The 20,429-nt window shown below is 59.2% G+C and overlaps 2 protein-coding genes across 4 annotated transcripts; one reads left to right on the plus strand and one right to left on the minus strand.

Annotated features, from left to right (window-relative positions):
* Positions 1-300: 300 nt before the first annotated feature.
* Positions 301-3,534, plus strand: LOC111138624 (protein phosphatase 1 regulatory inhibitor subunit 11). 3 transcript variants are annotated; one of them, XM_022490654.1, is made up of 4 exons: positions 358-606; positions 1,828-1,936; positions 2,287-2,378; positions 3,351-3,534. In XM_022490654.1, the coding sequence occupies exons 1-4, from the start codon at positions 538-540 to the stop codon at positions 3,480-3,482; spliced, it is 402 nt and encodes a 133-aa protein (XP_022346362.1). In that variant the 5' UTR covers positions 358-537; the 3' UTR covers positions 3,483-3,534. The 3 variants fall into 3 exon arrangements, 2 of the variants coding, with proteins under 2 accessions (XP_022346363.1, XP_022346362.1); XR_002640051.1 differs by having other exon boundaries at positions 301-363; positions 2,287-3,520; XM_022490655.1 differs by having other exon boundaries at positions 356-606; positions 2,287-3,520.
* A 44-nt stretch (positions 3,535-3,578) lies between these two features.
* Positions 3,579-8,356, minus strand: LOC111138623 (ring finger protein 39). Its single transcript, XM_022490653.1, has 4 exons — positions 7,960-8,356; positions 6,409-6,431; positions 6,131-6,222; positions 3,579-4,682 (listed from the first exon to the last, which is right to left on the minus strand). The coding sequence occupies exons 1-4, from the start codon at positions 8,320-8,322 to the stop codon at positions 4,102-4,104; spliced, it is 1,059 nt and encodes a 352-aa protein (XP_022346361.1). The 5' UTR covers positions 8,323-8,356; the 3' UTR covers positions 3,579-4,101.
* Positions 8,357-20,429: the final 12,073 nt, after the last annotated feature.

Raw genomic sequence — 20,429 nt, forward strand, 5'->3', positions numbered from 1 at the left:
GGAGCTGCGTATGTCTCACAGCAGCCGCGGGGCGCGGTGCGTGGAACACGCGCCCAGCCCAAGCCCTGCAGCCCCGCCCACGTGCCGCGCCCCGCCTGCAGCCCCTCCGGACCGCCCCCTCCCGCAGCGCCTCCGCTGCGCGTGCGCGTGCGCGTGCGCCTGTTGCCGACGCTCCACAGCCGCAGTGCCGCCGCTTCCGCCAAGTCTGGGGCTGCCTCTTGCGGCGCCTGCGCACTGTCACGTGACGGCGGAACTACTCTGACGACGCGTGCGCTTAGACGCTTTTAGTACCCGGGAAGGGAAAAGGGGACCTACAGAGTGCGTCACACCCGGAAGCAGAGAGCCGGAAGTGGGGTTGGACAGGTTATTCCCTGGGGTGGGGAAGCGAAGGCCCAGGAGGAGGGGGTAAAAAGAAGGTGGAGGATCCTGGCTGCTACTCTGAACCCGATCCCGATTGTCTTAGACCCCAGAGACCCAGAGAAAGGGAAGGGCGTCTCCTCCCCCTTCCTCCCCTCCTCCCTCTCCTCAGCCTTAGCCATGGCCGAGGCAGGGGCCGGGCTGAGTGAGACCGTCACTGAGACAACGGTTACCGTGACAACCGAGCCCGTGAGAAAGGCGGGGGGGCGGTGCTCCTCGGGGTCTTCGGGAGAGGCCGGGAGGGAGCGGCTGGGGCTCTGGGAGGAGCGGGCTGACCCCTGGGGTCGGGAGACGTGCACGGTGTGCGGGACTTGCGCAGTGGCCGGGATGGTGCAGGAGACCAGCCAGGCGGCGTGGAATAGGGTCGGAGTGGGGATGCGGGGGATGCTGCCCGGGGTGGGGACACGGAGCAGGATCAGACTGGGGGTGCGGGGGATGCTGCCCAGTGTGGGGACAGGGAATAGGGAGTCAGAGAGGGGACGTGGAGCAGGGTCAGAGTGGGGATGCGGGGGATGCTGTCCGGGCAGACGACATAGAGTAGGGTCCGAGTGGGATGTGAGTGATGCTGCCCAGGGTGGGGACATGGAGCAGGGTCCGAGTGGGGATGCGGGGGATGCTGCCCAGGGTGGTGGTGAGACCCAAGCATGGGACGTGGGGGACTGAGGAGCAAGGGAGGTGCTGGGGGACGATGAAGGGTTCTGTGAGAAAGCATGGCTGGAGGCCCGCTGGAGGGCAGTTTGCCCAGAAGCACACTTGTCAATAAGTATTTGTTGAATGGTGACTCTAAAAGGAAATAGAAGAAAGGAGCGAACAAGACGGAGGAGGTGGAGATAGTATTTTGAGAAATCAGAAGAGATGAAAATAGAGAAAGGAGTAGCATTTTTGCAAAAAACAGGTTAAGTTGCTTTCAAAGGGCGGAGGTGTCTTGGGCTTCAGAGCCCCTGGGTTAAGGGTGTTTCGAATGATAGAGATGCCAGGGTGCTAGGGAGTAGGTGGGCAGGAAGGGGGGGGGCGCAGGCTTGAGAGAGGTCTGGAAAAAGGGAGATCAAGAGTGGGTATGGGGGACTGAGTGAATAATGTTCAAGTATTAAGACCACCAAGGATGATTTGGGGAGGAAGAGAAACAGGGAGGATTATGTTTTCGTTTGAAGAGTTGCTGGGACCTTCCTTAGGTTAGGAATTGTGTCTTCTCTGTGTCTGAGCAGTCATGGAGAACACTCGATTCCCCAGGGATTCCTGGAGGGCAAAGACCTGTCGTGTTCTGTCCCCTCCCAGCATGCAGCTCCTCTGCTGCCATGTCTGTGCCTCTGCTTGAACTGAGGCCTGGAAGAGAGGAGGCCCCTGGGAGGGAGTGGGAAAGATCAGCCCCCGGGAACTAGATAGGTATGCCCATCCTTCTTCACCTTCCAGGAGAACCGGAGCCTGACCATCAAGCTTCGGAAACGGAAGCCAGAGAAAAAGGTAGAATGGACAAGTGACACTGTGGACAACGAACACATGGGCCGCCGCTCATCAAAATGTGAGTGATCGTTGGCCACCAGCAGCCACAATGCTCTGGCGCGGCCTGCGGTCCTGTCCCTGGCTTCAGGGAGACGTTCAAGTAGAGGGAGTGAGGTGGGAATATGCCGAGGCCTGAAGGCAAGAGGTATCAGAGCCAGGGAGAAGTGGAGCGTTGGGTTCCTGGCAGAAAGGACAGGGGTTTGGGTGCCTCAGCCCCAGGGGGTGGGCCTGGGGAAGCTGGATCCTGGAAGGGAGAAGGAGCCAATGGTGGAAGTAGGAGTTTTTACTGAGATCCATGGGAGTGGAAGCAACTGTACATCCATCCTAACTTTTGCTCCTTTTTTACCGGGCTCCTCCTTCCAAATCCAGGCTGCTGTATTTACGAGAAACCTCGGGCCTTTGGCGAGAGCTCCACGGAGAGTGATGAGGAGGAAGAGGAGGGCTGTGGTCATACACACTGTGTACGGGGCCACCGCAAAGGACGGCGTCGTGCAACCCCAGGACCGAGCCCCAGCACCCCTCCCCAGCCTCCTGACCCCTCCCAGCCCCCTCCAGGGCCAATGCAGCACTAAATTCCTCTGTCCCCCACCATTCCTGTGTCTGTCTGGCCCTGAATGTATTCATGTGGCTACCTGGGGATTAAACCCATGGTTTGATCCCTCCTCCAGCCCCCTCCTCCCCTCTTCTCTGCCTGGTGGAGGGAAGGGGGAGAGGAGGGTAGACAGAGATCCTGGAATTCTGACTTGCTGCTACTCCAGAACCCAGACTTCTGGGTTCCCCCAGCACTCATTTCTCCTTCCAGTACTCATCCTCTGTTCTCCAGGGATCCAGGCACCTTGGTCCCAGTCTGTCCCCGTTGTTCTCACTGCCAAACTGTCTGTCCTGGGATGCAGTTATCTTGGCCCCTTGCATTCTCCCCTTGAGTCCCAAACACTTAACTTGGGTTTTCAGCAGCCCTAGCCTTCACTGCCAGGGGTCCCAGTCAGATTGGGGGCAGTCTTGTCCCAGCTATGCTTGTTAATCCTGGCTCTGAGCTCTTCCAGGAATGGACTTGTATAATCGGAACTTCTAGTCCTTGCTTGTGGGATGGGAGGCCTCATGGGAGACCTCAGCGCTCTCAGGGAGCTCCCAGCCCTTCCCTTCTCCTGCCCTCCGGAGGAGTTGGGAAAGGGGTCTTTGCTTTCTCCCTGTTAATGGGACATGGAAAAGGAAACAGTCATGGCCTCTTCTCATCCTTCTCATAGGATACAGGATTTCCGACAAAGCCATCTTGAAGACTGGTCACTTAGAGCCCACTGTCTCCTCCGTCTTCTGGCTTCAGAGACCGATCCAGCAGTGTCAGGGCCCTGGGTCCCTAGGAGAGGAAGGAAAAGAGAGGGAGCAAAGAGATGGGGATATGTCCCCTATACTACACTCTTACCCTTCCTTCCTAGGCTTTGATGTTTCTGCCAGCCCAGATGTCCAGCTCTCAGCCCTCCCCACTCCTTACTGGGATCTTGCCATCATTTTCTCGGCTTCTTGCCATGCACAGTTGCAAAGATGAGTCAAAAACGTACCACCACTGAGATCTCATTTATTGCCACAGATGCACAAAATAAATAACCCAGCATCACAAAACGTGTTAAATATGGGCCCATTTATACATATGGATAAAGATATGAAGCCGTAGATGAGGAGCAGCTTGGGTGTCTGGGCCATTCCCAGGTAGAGGAGAGAGCGATAGCACCACTGGTTCCTTGGGGTGGGGGGGAGTCTTGAGAAGGTTCCAAAGGGGGAAAGGCTATGAGCGTGGAAAGCAGGCCTCTTGGAGTAGAGCTGCCTGCCCCCTGCTCAGAAAGCTTAGTAAGCCTCCTAGGAGACCCAGGCCAGAGTCTTGAAGAGGGAGCTCAGATTGGACAGGACAGGGAAGCCTGAGGCTTCGAGCTGTGGAGAAGGACTGTGCGTTTCCTCCAGACGGGGAGAGGCCTGAGCAGGCAGTAAGGCCCTTTGTATCCATCTTGCCAGAGGGTCCCGGTGTGGACGAACATAAGGCGGGAGGGGAGAGGTGAGGCAGGAAGTAGCCCGAGGTGGCGTGGCACTGCGTCTGAACTCGGCTTTGGGTGTAGATGTGGACACACAGGCCATGTGGATGAGCGCGGATGGCCTGGCGCCTAGGAGGCCGCTGGCGGCGGGTGTGGGTGGGACTCAGCCTTCGGCCGGCACAATGCGGAGCGGGGCGCGGGCGTCGCGAGTGCAGAGCAGCGGAAAGACACGCTCCCCCAGGGGCCCGGGCTCCTGGAAGGCGAAGAGCAGGTCCAGCGAGCGGCCGTCGTAGAAGGCCACGCGGCCGCGTTCCCAGTCCAAGTCCACGCGGATGCGGCGCGGCAGGGGCCCGGTGCCGCCCAGTGGAGTGGGCTCGGGAGCCGTGAGGGCCCACAGGCGGCCGCCGCGGCCCTCCACGGCCCACACGGCCCCCGCGGGGCACAGCCCCACGCGGCCCTTGCGACACACCGACTCTCCGGCCGCACCCACGGCGTAGCGGCTCTCGCTGTCGTCCTCGTCCTCCCCGGAGGAGTCTGGGCCAGAGGCCGTCTCGACAGTCTCCACCTCCCAGCAGTGCCGGCCGGCCCCAAAGCCCTGTGCGCCCAGCACTGCTGGGAGCTGATCGAAGCGCGCGGGGCCGTCGGGGGGTGCGGGTGTCCCTGGGGGGGCCAGTCGGACGCTGCGGCGGTCCACCGAGATGAGCAGGCGGCGGTGGGCGGTGCCAGGGTCCAGGGTCAGGTCGGCTGCGTGGGGAAAGGCAGGAAAGGAGGGCTCGAGGGGCTTTCCCACTCAAAGGTGGGAGGAGACAGACGGTGTGCAGCAGAGGGCATCAAGGAGGCCTCGCGGCAGCGCCCAAGGCCACGGAAGCCTAAGTGGGGCAAGGTCTAGAAAAGGGAGGGCGTGGGCAGCTCTCAGCCTGCACCCACGCTCCGCTTGTGTCGATCTGGGTTTGGACAAGGACTGTGGTGACTGTGGGGGTGGGTACAGTGCAAAGGTGGAAGGAGAGCTTGCCTCTCCTTTGTGTGTGGGGTGGGGGGAAGCCGGGCCAGTCCAACTTGCAGGGAGGCCTAAGGACTGGTATCTCCCTCTGCTCTATCTGGGGTGGGCCTGGAGCTGCGTCTGCGGGGTGGGGAAGGTGGCTGGGAAGGGAAGGACGGACAGACACTGGGACCCCAAGGGCAGGTGGGAATGGACCAGCTTGTTGCTTTGGGAAGATGGGACAGAAGAGGAAAGGGACAGTGATGATAGCCAGAGGGACTGGAGTATTCGTGGCCGTGTGTGGGGTTTGCTTTTGAGGAAAGGTTTCTGGATTGGGGGTGCTAGAAGCAATCTGTGTTGGGGGAGATGGTGGGTGATCAAGATGGTGGAGTGTCTTTGGCAGGTTTTTTTGTTGATTTTTAAGATTTTATGTTTAAATCATCCTGACATCCAGCATGGGGCTTGAACTCACAGCCCTGCGATCAAGAGACACAGGCTCCACAGATGGAGCCAGACAGGCGACCCTCTGGCAGCTGAAAAAAGGCAGAGGGCAGCTTTGGTAGTGGGCAGAGAGGGAACTCCCCAGGAGCTTCAGAGAGATGGGAAGTCTTCTGGGGAGGAGTAATGCGACGGGGCAGAAGCGGCTGATGCTTTGTTTGTTGGGAGAGTAGGATGCTGGGCTGTAGGTACTGAGGACATCGTTATGTGCCCAGTTGTGTTCCCCCCGGAAGGTGTGTTGCAGTCTCCCAGTACTTCACAATGTGAATTTCGTTGGAAATAGGGTCTTTACAGAGGTAATTAAGTTAAAATGAGGTCATTAGGGGAGTCCCTAGTCCAATATGACTTCAGTCTTTATAAGATGAGGAAATTTGGACCCAGAGACAAATGAGTACCGGGAGAAACCATGTAAAGACGACACAAGAAGAAGGCCATCTTTGGGCCATGGAACCCCTGAGGCTCCCAGATGCTAGGAGGGAGGCAGAGAACAGATTCACCCTCGCAGCCTTCGAAGGAAGCAGTCCCGCCAACTTCTCCTCCCAAAACCACAACAGCAAGTTTCTCGATGTTTAAGCCACTCGGTATGTGGTGCTCTGCTAAGCAGCCCTAGGACACTAATACAGACATCAGAAAACACCTGAGCAGGTTTGAGAGAGAAAAGGGAGCAAGCCTGAGACAGACCGTCCCTGGGTGGGGTCCCTTCTGCCCTCCTCACCCGTCAGTCTGTGGAGCATGTTTTTCACCACTGGGTAATCTTCTGGGAGATCGTCCTCTGGGTTAGATGACTTGGGTCTTGGAGCATCGAGTCTGGACAGATGAGGGAGAAAGGTCACAAAATCAGGTGACACCCTCTGCTGTCTGTTGCCCTCCCCTCACCCCACTCACATCTCTGGAGCAAGAAACCTGTCCGTGAGTGGGGCTGTGAGCCCATGGAAAAGGTGATGGATGTGGTGGCCAGTAATGGAAAGGAAGGGACAGTAAGATGGAACTCACCTTCTCCATGTCTTCCTTATATCCTGGGATGGGCAGAAGAAAACACGATGTGAGCCCTGGGCTTTGTCCTCAGGACCCCTCCCCCTCTTCCCCTTCCCCAGGCAGCTGGATCTCCCTTGGTGAGCTCCCTGTCACCTCTCAAAGTGATCTCGCTGCCTCTTTGTCCCCTTTCATGGCCCATCCTTCCCGTCCATCATCATCTACTGCCCTCCTTCCCCCTCCTCCCCCCCCCCCCTTTCCCTTCCCCAGCCTGGTCCAGGCCTTGTTTCTGCCCCCACTTAGCTTCCAGAGTCCTTACCTTTCCTGATGCCTCCCTCAGCCTCATTCTGTCTCTTTCAGTGGTCCCCTGTCCTTGTCTACCTTCCAGAGGGTGTCCTCCTCCCGTCCATCAATCCATCACACAGACCAAACACTCAGAGCCTGGGGCTAAGAGTTGGTACATAAAAGCCTTCTAAAAAAGCTGCTTCCCCTGTTGCCATAAAAGCCCGGTGGCGTTTATTGGGCCCTTTGCTTTGTGTCCATCACGCTGGCCAAAGAGGCAGCTGGACTTGGATGTGTCCCAGAGGGCCTGCGGATCTGCAGGATACCATGGGAACCAGGAGGAGCAGTGCATGGCCCCCCTCCAAATACCGGGGTCCACCTGCCCCTGTCACTGTCCCTTGGGGACGACTGGAGCAGACCGGGGTGGTGGTGAAGGGAAGAGAGGAAAGGCAATTTGCCCAATTATGCCAATTACACCTGGACTAATTAGGTCTGTGTAGACTTCAAAGTGTGGAAGCAACACCCGAGACCGGCTGGGCTGCTGGGGAGAAGCCGCTCAGGAATCCGGGACGCCTGGGGGGCCGGGCAAGGGAATGGGGTTGGTTGATGGCCAAGGAGTCGGGGCCAAGAGGGGCGCGGGGGTGGGGGTGCGGGATGGGATGAGGGGCGGGAGCCAGAGGTCCCCGCGGCGCGTGGACCAGGCCTCCACCGGTCGCCGCCCCCGCCGGGGGCCCTGGGAGGAGCGGAGGACGGCAATAACAACTAGCGCCCGGCGCGGCTCGGGCGGGAGCCCGCGGCTGACCCCTCTGCGCTCCCGCGGTGTTTGGATCTGCTTTCCCTCCCTCGCGCCCTCCTCTGACAGACCCTTCTTCCCTGCCCCTGCACTCCGGCTGGTTCTCGCCCTGCCCTCGCTGGTTCTGACCCAGCTGTCCTCGCAGGCCCTCCGCCCCCTGCGCCCACCCGGACTCCCTCCGGGTCCCCACCTCCCCCGCGCGCAGCGGCGTCCCTCCGCGTGCCCCGCAGCTCTCGCGCTCTGCCAAGGAGCTCCGGAGGCCCTGTGTGCCGTCCAGCCCTCCGACCTCTGGGTAGAGTGTCAAACTCCTTCTCCTTGTCCTTCCTGGAAACTCTCGCGGCACTACAGGGGTTTGGGGTCAGGCCCGCGCCCCCTCGTTCTTTGCTTTTCTCAGATCCATTCTTTGCCTAAACTTCCATAAGGGCCCCGCCCCCGGAAGCCCCCGTCTCCCCCTTCCATCAGCGGCAGCGGATCCGAGATGCGCGACCTTGCCTCACCTCTCCGTGCGGATCCAGGCAGCCCATGGTGGGGATGCGGCCCCCTCTGCGCCTCCCCGCGCGGGCCCCGGGCTCAGCCAGCTTCTCCCGCAGCCCCCGGCTGATGCGCACCTCCACCGCCAGCCGCACGTTGGACCTCAGGCTGCGGCGGGGACACTGCCGGCCGCAGCAGGGGCAGGCGGTGGGGGGCTCCGGGGCGCCGGCGGCCGGCGGGGCGCCCCAGCAGCGGGCCAGGCACGCGCGGCAGAAGCTGTGCTCGCACGCCAGCAGCACCGGGTCTTCGAAGGGGCCCCCGCACAGCGGGCACGTCGCCAGCTGCTCCAGACGCTCCACCAGCCCCGGGCCCAGCTCGGGCGCCTCCATGGGGAGCGCGCGTCCGGACGCCCACCCTTCCGCGACCGCCGCGGCCGCCCCCCAGCGCGCGCTCGGCGAACCACGCCTGCTGCTGGCAGATTGGGGGACCCTCTCTCCGGCCCGCGCATGAACTTTCGGACGCTGCCCTGACGCCCTCCAGGGACAGCCTCGCTTCCCTCCACCAGGCTCGAGCTCCGCCGCGCTCCCCGCCGCGTCGGGCTTTATAGGGAGGAGGAGGCCCCCGCGGCGGGTAAACAGGCCTTGCGTAACAGCTCATCTGGTTCTCCGGCTTCCCGGGTAAGGTTTGGGGGAGGAGGGCGGGAGGAAAGGACTCGTGGGCCCTCGAGGCCGGGGGGGGGGGGGGGGGGGGGGGGGGGGGGGGGGGGGCTCCTGGGGCAAGGCGGCGCCCCGTGGGGAGGCAGCCCCTCGTCATCCTTCCGGGGCCTGAATCTCCCCTTACCCCCCCCCCCCCGGGCCTGTGCTGTGCCGGTGGGCAAGGGGCCCAGGCTCGCTGTTGGCATGGGTACCCGCATCGCCAGGGTGTGAGTCATAACAGGTGGCCGGCACACCTTCATCTGGGGACTGGGGGCAGACGCAGGGATCCTGGCTCCTGTGGCTTCGCAGGCCTCTGAGTGCTGGTGTGTGCTGTCATCGCAGGCGGCTCTCTCCGTCTTCCTGCCTTCCCTATTAAGGGCTTAGGAACAGTCTGAAGCTTTGGGGTAAGGGGTGGGGAGCAGGCGCCCACACTCCTGCCTCTGGCTGGCTCCCAGCGGGGCTCTTAGAACTCTCTTCCTATGTCTTTCTAGTTCTTTCTTCCCATTTTTCCTGGTGTATGTTTTCATTTCCACAGGTCTCTCTCTCTCTCTGTCTTTGGGACGTACCCAGGGGTTATCTATTTCAAATCTCTTGGTAAACAGCCGTGGGGAGAGATGGCCTGGCCAAGCTCCCACAGCACGGGAGTAAGCAGGAGTGCAGCCAGACCAGATCTGATCTGTGCCCTTGCTGTGACTCCGCCCTCTGCCTCTTCCATTCCAGATGCTTTCTCAGTGTTTTCCCGGCCCCTCACCTCCATCTCTCCCCTCTCCCTAGTTCCTCGCTCAGGCCCGCCTCACGCTAGGCCTCTCTGTGAGGATCCCCTGGAGGCCTTGTGAAGAAGTAAACATGGAGATGCCCACAACTGCGATCGCGGGCACTGCTGAGCAAACGCGCCCGTGCACATTCCCCACGGCACCCACGCTTACGGACAGAGGTACTCCCACGATGCCGGCACCACAGATGTGCCCAGATACTCCTGTGCATGCTGAATGTCACCGGGACGGACAGCCAGTATTACTCAGGGACAGAGAGACGTACTTAAAGAAAACACGCAAAGAGACAGCCTGTCATTAGCTTTCTTGTCAATGAGAACAACAGTCCAGCCACAGTAAGCCTTTATGGGGCAGCCGCATGGAGATAAACATCATAAAGATAAAACACAATAAAGATCAGGCAGCCCTCAGGCATCCTTGTCCTGCCCTCCGCTCCATACTTACTGGGGAGACACTCAAATTGGACACCCTGATAACCCAACACAAATAAACCCATGTATCCTTATCCCAGAACGAACCTCCCAGCCCAGCGCTCATAAAACCACAGCTACACAAGCAAAACACAGCAAACAGGACCCAAATCTATGGGCTAAATGGCTTTCATGTTGTGCTAGCCAGAGTTCCGGTCCCCCAAAGACGTCCACGTCTTAATTCCTGGAACCTGTGAATGCGTTCTTTCTCAGAGCAGAGAGGAATAAAGCTTGCCCATGGCATTTGGGCTGCTGATCTGCTGAGTCTGGAATCGTGAGATTATCCAAGTAGGTCCGGTGTGATCACAAGCACCCCTGAAGGGGAGGACAGCAGGGCAGAGAAGTGTGGTAGGTCCTCAGTCCGCCGGTGGGCTTGGAGGGCTGAGGGGGAGCCGTGAACACAGAGAGTGGGTGGTCTCCAGAAGCTGGAGGAGGAAGGCAGTGTTTTCTGGGAGGAGCCCAGGCCTGCCCACATCTTGACTTCAGCACAGTGGGACCCATCTTAGACTTCGAAGTTCAGACACAAGTCTGTGATCATGCTGTAGCCACAAGCAGCAAAGGAATACGAGTGCTTTCCCTTTTCCCTCCATCTCTCATCCTTTGGGACCGTCTGCTTCATCACGTTTTCTGGATTTCCCTGGTCCCTTCTCTTTGTTTCTCTTCCTTTGGATTGCTTTATTTTCTTGGTTCCGTCCCCAACTCAAGTCCTGTTATACGTTGGGTCCTTTCTAGATCGGGCCTGGAGCATTGGGGGAAGGCTCCAGGTGTCCGCGGATACCCACACTGTCGGGGGTCCCCGGGCTTTTTTGTGGTACCTGTTCTGGGCCGTGTAATAGCATGGTCTGGGGAACTTTTCAACTCCCCGTGTCCAGGACACACCTCAGATCAATTAAACAGAATCTCAGGATGTGTGAGGCATCGGGAGTTGTTTTTGTTTTAAAGATTTTATTTATTTATTTGACAGACAGATCACAAGCAGGCAGAGAGGCAGGCGGGGTCGGGTGGGGGGAGGTTGGGGAAGCAGGCTCCCCGCTGAGCAGAGACCCTATGTGGGGCTCGATGTGGGGCTCGATCCCAGGACCCTGGGATCATGACCTGAGCCGAAGGCAGAGGCTTCAACCCATTGAGCCACCAGGTGCCCCAGCATTGGAAGTTTTAAAAGCTTTCCAGGTGGTTCCAGTGTTCACCTGTGGGGCAGGTGGACCGGTGCCCTCCCCATCTCACTGGGCTTGCTGGGACGTCTTCTGTTTTTGGTGCTTGAGCATAGAAGGCTGATGTCACAGCCGGGCCTTTGCTCTTGTGGCTGCTTCTGGGGGGCCCCTCTGGCTCCAGAGCTGGGCGTGACTGGATCCATCTCATCCTTCAGGGCTCAGCCCAGACGGGACATAGCCACCAGAGGACGTCTTTCAGTACTGTATCTCCAGTAGTTTTTCCTCAAAGGCACTCACTATCTCTTTACCCGGATTTACTCTCTTTGTGGATTTTCTCACCATCTGAAATGATCTGTTTCTACGTTTTGAGCTGTTTCTATCCACCAGTAGGTAGTTTTGTGGGAACAGGAACCTGGCTTCCCGTTGCTGGCCTGAACCTAGAACAGTGCCTTGCACATGGCAGGTCCCCATGAACACGTGCCTGGTCGCTGAACTGCCGCCACCCCTTGGGCAGGAGAGAGGCTCTTCTGACAGACTCTGCTTAGACTTTCAAATGTGCCCGAGCTTCTTACCCTCCTCAATCACAGTCCTTCCTCACTGGCAGAGGCCAGAGTGGGGCGGGGGACACTCCTGTGTGATGGGACACAGCCTTCAGCCTGGCTTGGGCCCGTGGTGTGGTTGTCCCCCCACCCCCGCTACAAACACGTGTCGCAGCCTGCGGCAGCCTTTCTGCGGTGTTTACTGCAGGACACGGAGTACAGCGGGGAACAGGAGGGGTGGACACGGCCAGGAAATGTTCCCTTCTCAAGGCCATCACTCCCCCTCACCAGAAGCCCTAACAACTCTGCCCCTGACCTTCTCATCCCCGTTTGGGGCTCCTCCTGTCCCAGAGAGCAGGGTCGGGGGAGGTGACTGCTGGTGTGTGGGCTTGGCTTGCCGCTGCCGTGCCTGGATCCTGCCTCCGTTGACGCCACGCCGATGCAGGTTTCTCCTGTACACCTGTCCCCAGCCCTTCAGGATGTCTCCTCAGGGTGCTGGGTGCTGGGGGAGTGCCTACCCAGGCACAGACTGGGGCGTGCTGGGCGTGCGGCCTCGGCCTAGTGCTGGGCTCTTTCCTTCTCTTCCTGCTTCTTTCTATTTTTGTTTATCCTTCAGTCTGTCTCTCCTCCATTTCAGTGACACCCCCATCCTTTCAGAGTCTACAAGTCTTCAGGAGGCTTTGAGGGGGAGAGATAGGTACAAAGAGGTGTTTGAGAGACTGGGGGACAGGGCAGTCATGGTCTTTGCCCTTAGGGAGTGTGACAAGGCAGGTACAGAATCCACCACAACTGAATTAGGGAGTGTGGTCATGCACACAGGTGCGCCCATCATCGCCCGAGGTCTGTCATTACCGCCTCTTAAAGGCTCGTTGAGTGGGGAAGAGTGGGTTGAGGATTATGTTGACAGATTGGAGAAAGAGTGCAAATGATTTCAGGAAGGCTTCCTGGAGGAGGTGACTTGTAAATGCAGTAGGAAAGAAAGGGAAGAGCCTGCACAAAAAATGTGAAGCACCTTTGGGGAGAGAACTGGACGTGGGAAAAGAAAGCTCAGGGGATAAGAAGCGTGAATGAAGGAGACCATGCCCCTTTCTCAGTTCCCACTCCCCATGCCCCCTTCCCAAAGATGGTCTTCAACCTTGGCTGCTTCTCTGAAGACTCATTTTTCTTAAAAAAAAAAAAAAAAAAAAAAAAAGACTGCTGCCTGTGCTGTGTCCTTCTAGTCCCGTCCCGCCAGCTCCTCCGGGAGCCCCGTTCACCCCGCGCCCACTCCCTGAACGTCTCCTGTGCTGAGCCCTGCGGTAGGAGCTGGCGGTGACCAAGCTGGCAAATTAGATTCTGCTGGGAAAGATTAACCATAAGCAAGTAAACAGGTACATGGACAAGGTAATTACAGATGCGTAAGCGCTCCGCAGCGGTGAAGTGGCTAATATGAGGGGAATGAAGAGGAGGAGGAGCGCACCACCTTTACAGGGTTAGCAAACACTTCTCGGAGGAGGGGAGGTTTGAGCAGAGCTCCCCCCCAGCGTGGGGAGCGGATCTTGCTGAAGAGGGACGAGGACTGTGGTCCCCTGTGAGGTGGCCGGGCACCAAGCAGGCCAGGCGCTGGCTTCTGTGGCCCAGTCGGGGCGGCCAGACCCCTGCTCGGCCCCAGCAGCCCTCGCCCCCTTCCCTGCGGCGAGTCTGGTCCTTCTCTGCCTGCACGCGTGCCAGGAGAACACCCGTGTCCATGGGCACCGGCCTGTCAGGGAGAGCGAGCCTTCCAGAGCGAGCCTCTGTTACCCTGGGCAGCACGCCGGACGCAGCTCTCTGGGTGCCGGTCCCACTCGCACCACCACGTTCGAGTACCGTGGGTTTGCAGAACGTGAGAGGCGAGAGGGACATTCCCAACATGTGGTGGAACAGGAACCTTCACGTGGCAGATGGAAAACTGAGGTCCGCGGGGGACCAAGCTGGTCCCAGGAGCGCGCGTGGGCGTGGGGCCACCCTCCTGGTCCTCGTCCCCACGCAGCCGCGGGCTGCTTCTAGTCCCTTGCACGGCCGCACTTACGGCCGGCACGCTGCGCCCTCGTGCGTGAGCAGACGGAGGCCCTGTCTGATCGGGAGCAGCAGCTGCGAACGGTGACGCCCAGGCACACCAGCGCTGAGCCCAGCCGCAGGCAGCGAGGACACAGACCGGTCCCCGGCCTATCCACGTGGTGGATGGTGGGGGGGTTGCTGGGAACCGAAGCCCCAGGCCCCAGGGGGGAGGCAGACTCCGCGTTCAGGGCACAGGCAGTGAGGATTTCCTGCAGGGAACGGTGACACAAGCATCACTGCGAGGCCTGGACCATGAGAACGCACGAGCTTCTAACCCGACCCTCAGCCTCAAGGGCCGTCATCGGAGCCATTGCTCCCACATACCCCTCCCGGGGCGGGAAGAGAGCCTCTCCTCTCGGATCTCGTATGAATTCTACCCTGCAGAACCCTAGCTGAGAAGGAGAGGTTCCTCTCGTCTCCAGCCTCTCCAGCAAGCAGAGAATGAAGCCAACCACAGTGTAGGCTCCTCAGAGAAAACACAGGACACTCAGTCAAACCTGAGGTTCGGATAAACAGTAAGTATAATATCCCCCAAGTGTCGTATGGGGAATATCCATGCAAAAGAGGGTTCATTCTCTGTCCAGGATTCAGATTTAAGGAGTTGTCTTGTGTTTTTATTTGCTGAGGCTGGCCACCTAACAAGAGTCCAGCGCTGGGCCCTAGTGTGGACGGGGGCCTTGAGGGAGGCCAGCGCGGGGCCCCAGTACAGACAGGGGCCTTGAGGAAGGGCTCTCTGGGGAGGCCACGTTTAATGAATATTTATCAGGCACAGCAGGGAGGGAAGGGCATTCCAGTCCGAGGGAACAGCATTGACTCACAAGAAAGGAAGAGTTTGGGCCGATGTACAGACAGCTGGGGCATGGTGAGTGGGAAGTCGAGGGTGTCAGCAGAGACCGGGTCACATAGGGTCTCCAGTGAGAAGCAGCATGGCCCAGGGGTGTCCCCCAGACTCAGGCAGGCTCTGCTGCCATGGGTCAGGGGACAGGCGATGACAGCCGGTCAAGTTGGAGAGGAGCAGGCTGGCTCCAGGTCCACTTTGTAGATGGGAGGCCACCCACAGGGTCCCTGGGCAGAGGCAGACATCCAGGGTGAGTCCGAGCTCCCAGAATGGACTGGACTCCTGCAAAGCCCTTGAGGAACACTGGGTGTTAGTCTGGGACCACAGGGGAGGAGGTAAGGACAATGTGACACCCCCCTCAGCAGGACAGCAGTCTCTGCCTCTCGGTGGGCCACCCCCTGCCCTGCACTCACCTGCTGGCTCCTTCTCTCCCTGCCTCCTCAGCTGCATCTCCGCCAGGCTTACCCTCCCGTGGCTCTGTCCTTGTCCCATTTCCTGTGGTCAGAACCTCAGCCATGTGTTGGTGCGGTGTGTGGACTGGACTCCCGTGGTGGTGTGGTCTGCAGTCTCCCAGAGAACCCAGGAACCGTCAGTCCCCTCCTCGTCCCAGGGAGGGCTGAGGCTGGAGGAGGGAGCAGCAAGGGGGAACCTCATTGTACATCCTTGCCCCAGGTGACTAAACCAGGTAAGAACCTGCCCAGAATGAAGGAACGCACACCCTACTCAGGATTTCCAAGATTTGACTCAACTCTTGTTGGCTTTGTGACTACAGAGTGGGAACATGTATACTTGTGTCAAAGACTTGTTGAGTGGCCAGAGGAGATGTTTACATGCATTTACTCAGCAGACACGACGAGGCCCCTGCTATGTGCCAGATACTCTGCTGGGAGCTGGCGGCCCTGAGGGGGGAGGAAGCAGACAGGAATCCGCCCCCATGGGAATCACATTCTCCTGAGGGGACAGAGACTTAAATGGGAGCAGATGGCAGGTTCCATGGACATGCCGCAGCTGGAGCATGGGGTAGGTCGGTCAGTGTGACAGTGTCAGCCCGTGACACCTGAGCCAGGACGTGAAGAAGGGGAAGGCAGCTGTGGTCCGACTGAGGGAGAGGGCTGAGGTTAAGAGCCCTGGGAGGGGGCAGCAGAGTGGGCGGGGTCTGCAGGGATCGGAGGGCTCTGGTTCCACCGAGGAGTCTGGTCCAGGGGTGGGGGGCCTGCTGTGGGATGCAGGCGGCAAGGAGAGGTGGGCTGTGGGACGCAGGACCATGGGGAACTGAAGGCCTGCTGCCCTCCGGGCTGGCCCTGGGTGGGATGTGAGCAAAGCAGGGGCTCCAGGGAGGGAGGGTAAGATGAGGGGTGGGTTTGGTGGGGAGGGAGGGCCTGTCCGACACTCTGACAGTCCGACGGTCCATTACCCTGCAGCTCCGAGAACTGTACAGCCCCAGGAGAGCCTGGGCCCCCAGCGAGCACTGTCCTTGTGTTCCTGTGTGTGTAGCGACCGACCATCGTCAGAGCCCCTTCGTGGATCTTCTGCCTTTCACGCACCAGTCCAGAACAGTGCACAGCCTGGTGAACAGTGCACAGCCTGGTGACAGGGAGAGGCTGGGCCTGGCCTGCTTGTCGGGGTCAGAGGCTGCAGGGGCAGAGTTGGGTGGGGACGCCAATGCTTTGTGCCGCCCCCACCCCCCCGCCCCACTCCCCTCAGGGCCACCGAGGCACAAAGACAGTCGGGGGCAAGGACTGTGAGTCAGAGAAACCCAGGCAGGAACATGAAAGGAAGCTGGGGCAGAACAGGGAGCCTGTGAAGCCACAGCAGAGACTGACCTAGAAAAGCCTCCTGAGCTGGAGGTGAGCTGAGAGGAGCCCGCGAGCTTCTCAGCCTGTCCTTCCTCCCTCCCTTCCTCTTCCCTGGTGACCTGTCGCCCAAACATCACTGGCATGCTGCTGGCATCCGGCCTGACAATTAACCGGGGAGCCTCTCCCTCCGACTTCCTCCCGAGCCCGGGCGGCACCCCTACGGCACTGCACGCGGTCCTGCAGCCGCAGCCCCTCCCCGTGAGCCGCGGGCCCCGCGCCTCCTACCTGCGGTCTCTGAGCACCTGCGCGCGCGCTTGAAACCGGGGCTGGGAAGAGGCACCCCGGACCACACCTGGGCTGCTGTGCCGCCCTGAGAGATGCGGGTGCAGAGAAGTGGACACTGCCGAGGACACGGGGAGAACAGGGCCCACCGCACTGGATGGAGGGGCTCTGGGACACCTGGGGGGGGGGGGGAGGCGCAGCTAGGAGCGCGGCTGCGAGTACAGTGAGGCCTCCCGCAGGTGCAAGGACTTGGGAAAAGATGGTGTTGGGGCAGGTTTGCAGACGGTCTAGGAATACTTGCCACAGTCTTCAAAAAGATTTTATTTATTGATTTGAGAGAGAGTGGGTCAGGGGCAGAGGAAGAAGCAGACTCCCCGCTGAGCAGGGCACCTGGCTCTAGAGATCCCAGGGTCCTGAGATGATGACCTGAGCCCCCCAGGTGCCCCGATACTCGTTACATTTTTTGTGCACCTTCGTACATTTTAACATTACTGTGAAGTAGGAATTTTAGAGTAAGAAACTGAGGCCCAGAGAGGTGGCGGGACGTGACCCAGAGCGTGAATGTTCTGCTCTGTCATACCACACCTGCAGCTGCCTCTGTTGGTAACATGTGAGGTGGAAGAGAGGGTCCATCTGTGGGCAGTTAAAGTTTTGTCCGACAGATGTACATGGGGCAGTTTTGCTGTTCCTCATGGTGTGCTGAGCACTGACAGTGTTAGGACCAGCCGAGCCTCTGACAGGGGTGACGTGAGCACAGGGACAGCACAGGGAGGGGAACCAGAGGGCAGAGGGCTCAGTTCTGGGGGAGGGCAGCTTTCACTCGGGAAGTGACTGGTCTGGTCTTGGAGGAAGGAGCTACTTCTCCCGTGCATGGCAGGGCTTTGGGGAGCATGGGAGAGTTCTGCTGGATGGCAGACAGGGACACTGGGCATGTCATCTATGGCGGGACAGAGGACAAGGACACCGAGCATGTCATCTATGTGGGATGGGGACAGGGACACCAGTGTGTCCTCTACCACTGGACGGGGGACAGGGACACCAGGCATGTCACATACAGTGGGATAGAGGACAGGGACACCATGAGTGTCCTCTACCTCTGGACAGGGGACAAGGACACCAGACATGTCATGTGGGATGGGGGACAGGGGCACCAAGCATGTCCTCTACCACTGCCTGGGGGACAGGGACACTGAGTGTGTCATCTATGCCGGGATGGGGGACACCGAACTTGCCATCTACTGAGAAGTGTTCTGCGTGTCCCCCATTATGTTGGAGTGGTAGGGACTGAAGTGAAGCAGACAAACGTGGAGCGTTCCCACGTGCCAGGTGCCAGGCAAGTGCTCTTACAGACAGTATGGAATTTAGTTCCTGTAGCAGTTACAAAGAACGAAGGAAAAAAAAAAAAAGAGCGAAGAAGACCTATTTGGGTTGACATGAAACATCTCTGAGACCCAATTTTTTTTAAGATTATTTATTTATTTGACAGAGAGAGATCACAAGTAGGCAGAGAGGCAGGCAGAGAGAGAGGAGGAAGCACGCTCTCCATGGAGCAGAGAGCCCGATGTGGGACTCGATCCCAGGACCCCGAGATCATGACCCGAGCCTAAGGCAGAGGCTCAACGCACTGAGCCACCCAGGTGCCCCATCTGAGACCCATGTTTAAAAGAAGAAGCAATTGCAGAATTATTTTGTGCTGTGAGTTCTGATCCACATTAAAGAAACCCACACACAGTGAGGGTTTCGTCAGAGGAAAAAGGAGCAAGGTGTGTCTGGAGAGTGACAGGCCGCTGGGCAGCCTGGGGACTCAGAAGTCGGGGGTCCCAGGTGCGGTGGGGATGGTGGTGGAGCCCTGCCTGGGGACCCTGGGTGTGCTGGGGGTGGCAGGGTCCTGCCTGGAGCTGGAGCTGAGGGGATCCCAGGTGTGGTGGGGACCCGGGGGTCCTCCCTGGGGCTGGCTGTCCTTAGGACTTCATGCTAACCCTGCTCTGGGAGGCAGCGAGGCTCAGAGAGCTTATAAGTGGGAAGAGACACTCTCTGACTAAACTTGTTCCACAGGTGGTCCTGGCTGCAGGGGTGGGAGGGACGGGAGGCAGAGGGAGCCCATGGCAGTGTCCTGGGAAAGAAGAGGAGGAGGGGGACATGTGGGGAACTGGTCTGCAGAGGGAGTGGGCAGCTGATGGGGAAGAAGGGAACTCAGAGCCCCGGTTATTTTTCAGGGTTGCAGTCAGTTCTACACACGTGCTCGTAGAAAGGCAGTGAGACAGGTGGAGGAGAAGCACTCGCAGCTCCAGCCTGGCCTCCGCCTCTTCTTTGACAACTTGCTGACGGTGTTGGCCTCCATCGCAAACGCCACTACTGCGCGCTCTCACACCCTTAGGCCCGCCTGCTGGCCGGCTTTGCTTGGTAGCCGCAGACCCCTTCACCACCCCCCTCACGGCACAACAGTTTCGCAAACACGTACACACACCCGTTTGCACACATGTAGTTGCGCGTGTGCATAAACAGCCGTGTAAACACGCACAGATGTCCTGGGGGGCCCCCGTCAGATTAGGGCTCAGGGGGAGGTTCATTCTACCTGTCCGCTTTACATTCTTCACCAGGGAATGCACGTGCTAATTACTCAGCAGCGAACAAACCAAAACAGAGAGCTCATCTGTGGGACCACAGCAGGAGGTAATGACCATCACCCACGGTTGACAGATGCCCAGCCTGAAGCCCAGAGATGTAAGTAACTTGTCTGAGGTCTGCAGGTGAGCCCAGAAGGCAGAACCCAGACAAACGGACAGGGAGACGGGCAGGAAGGCCGGCGTTGGGGGTGGGGCTAGAGCGAGAAACTGGGATGGGAGGGAAGCCGCCTCTGGCAGAGGGACTGTGCAGACCGAGGGTGGGAGGATGGATTTGGAGGCAGGGGTAGGGGCTGTGGGTGCAGAAGGGGACTCATGGACAGACAGAAGCACTGGGCTGAGGAGGAAAGGTCATGGCCCCATGTCCTTAGAAAGCATCCCCAGGGAATTCAGGTGCCAGGCATCTGCCGTGAGTCACTGGATCCCAGAAACTGATGGCAGGGGTGAGGTCATCACCCCAAAAGGCAGGGAGCAGAGACAACAAGGCCCTTGGGGTCCAGGGAGCTGAACCTGTCCAGTCAGAGGTCACTGTCACAAAGCCAACAAAGAATTAGTATCTAATAGGTTTTCCTCAGGGCTCAAATGAGTAGCTCTGGAGTCCCTGGGAGGCTCTGATACCGGGGAGGGTGACAAACAGAAACAGCCCGGCCAGGACCGCAGGCTGCAGAGCTTCTGCCCCGGGAGGAGGGGAGCTGTCTGCGGAAGCCCAGAGGGAGGGGCTTGCGGCCGAGGCCACCCAAGGCATCTTCCCCACTGCCCAGGGTCACTGCCCCTGCCATGACTGAGGGGGTGGTGACCACGAGGGCTGAAAGCGCCAGGGAGACCCCAGACTATGGCCGCTGGGGGTTGGGCACTGGGAGGTTAACCTGAGAGCTGCTCTATTGGAGAAGGCGTTTACACTGAACTGGTTTCTACGCAGACAACACGCCCCAACCCCTTATTCATCCTTTTCCCAGTTACCCCCCACCCTCCAAGAACGGAAGAGCAGCCTCTGACGACCAGAAGCTGCCCTGACAAATCCTAGCCTGTAACCCTGTAACCCCTCCCGGGACCTTCCTCTGCCCGTCAAGGTCCCACCGGCTGGACTAAGAATTGAATCGACAGGAGACAGATTAACAGGAGAAAACCAAATGTAACAGCTAAGGCACGGGGGCTCCGTGCAGACCTGGAAATCCCAAAGGCAATGAGACCACAGGGGGCTTATAGGAGCCACAGAGAAGGGAGGGTCTGAGGCTGCAAAGGGGAGGAGGGC

The sequence above is a fragment of the Enhydra lutris genome, unplaced genomic scaffold, assembly GCF_002288905.1.
Source record: "Enhydra lutris kenyoni isolate GAN:26980312 unplaced genomic scaffold, ASM228890v2 scaffoldscaffold93, whole genome shotgun sequence".
Taxonomy (NCBI): Eukaryota; Metazoa; Chordata; class Mammalia; order Carnivora; family Mustelidae; genus Enhydra; species Enhydra lutris.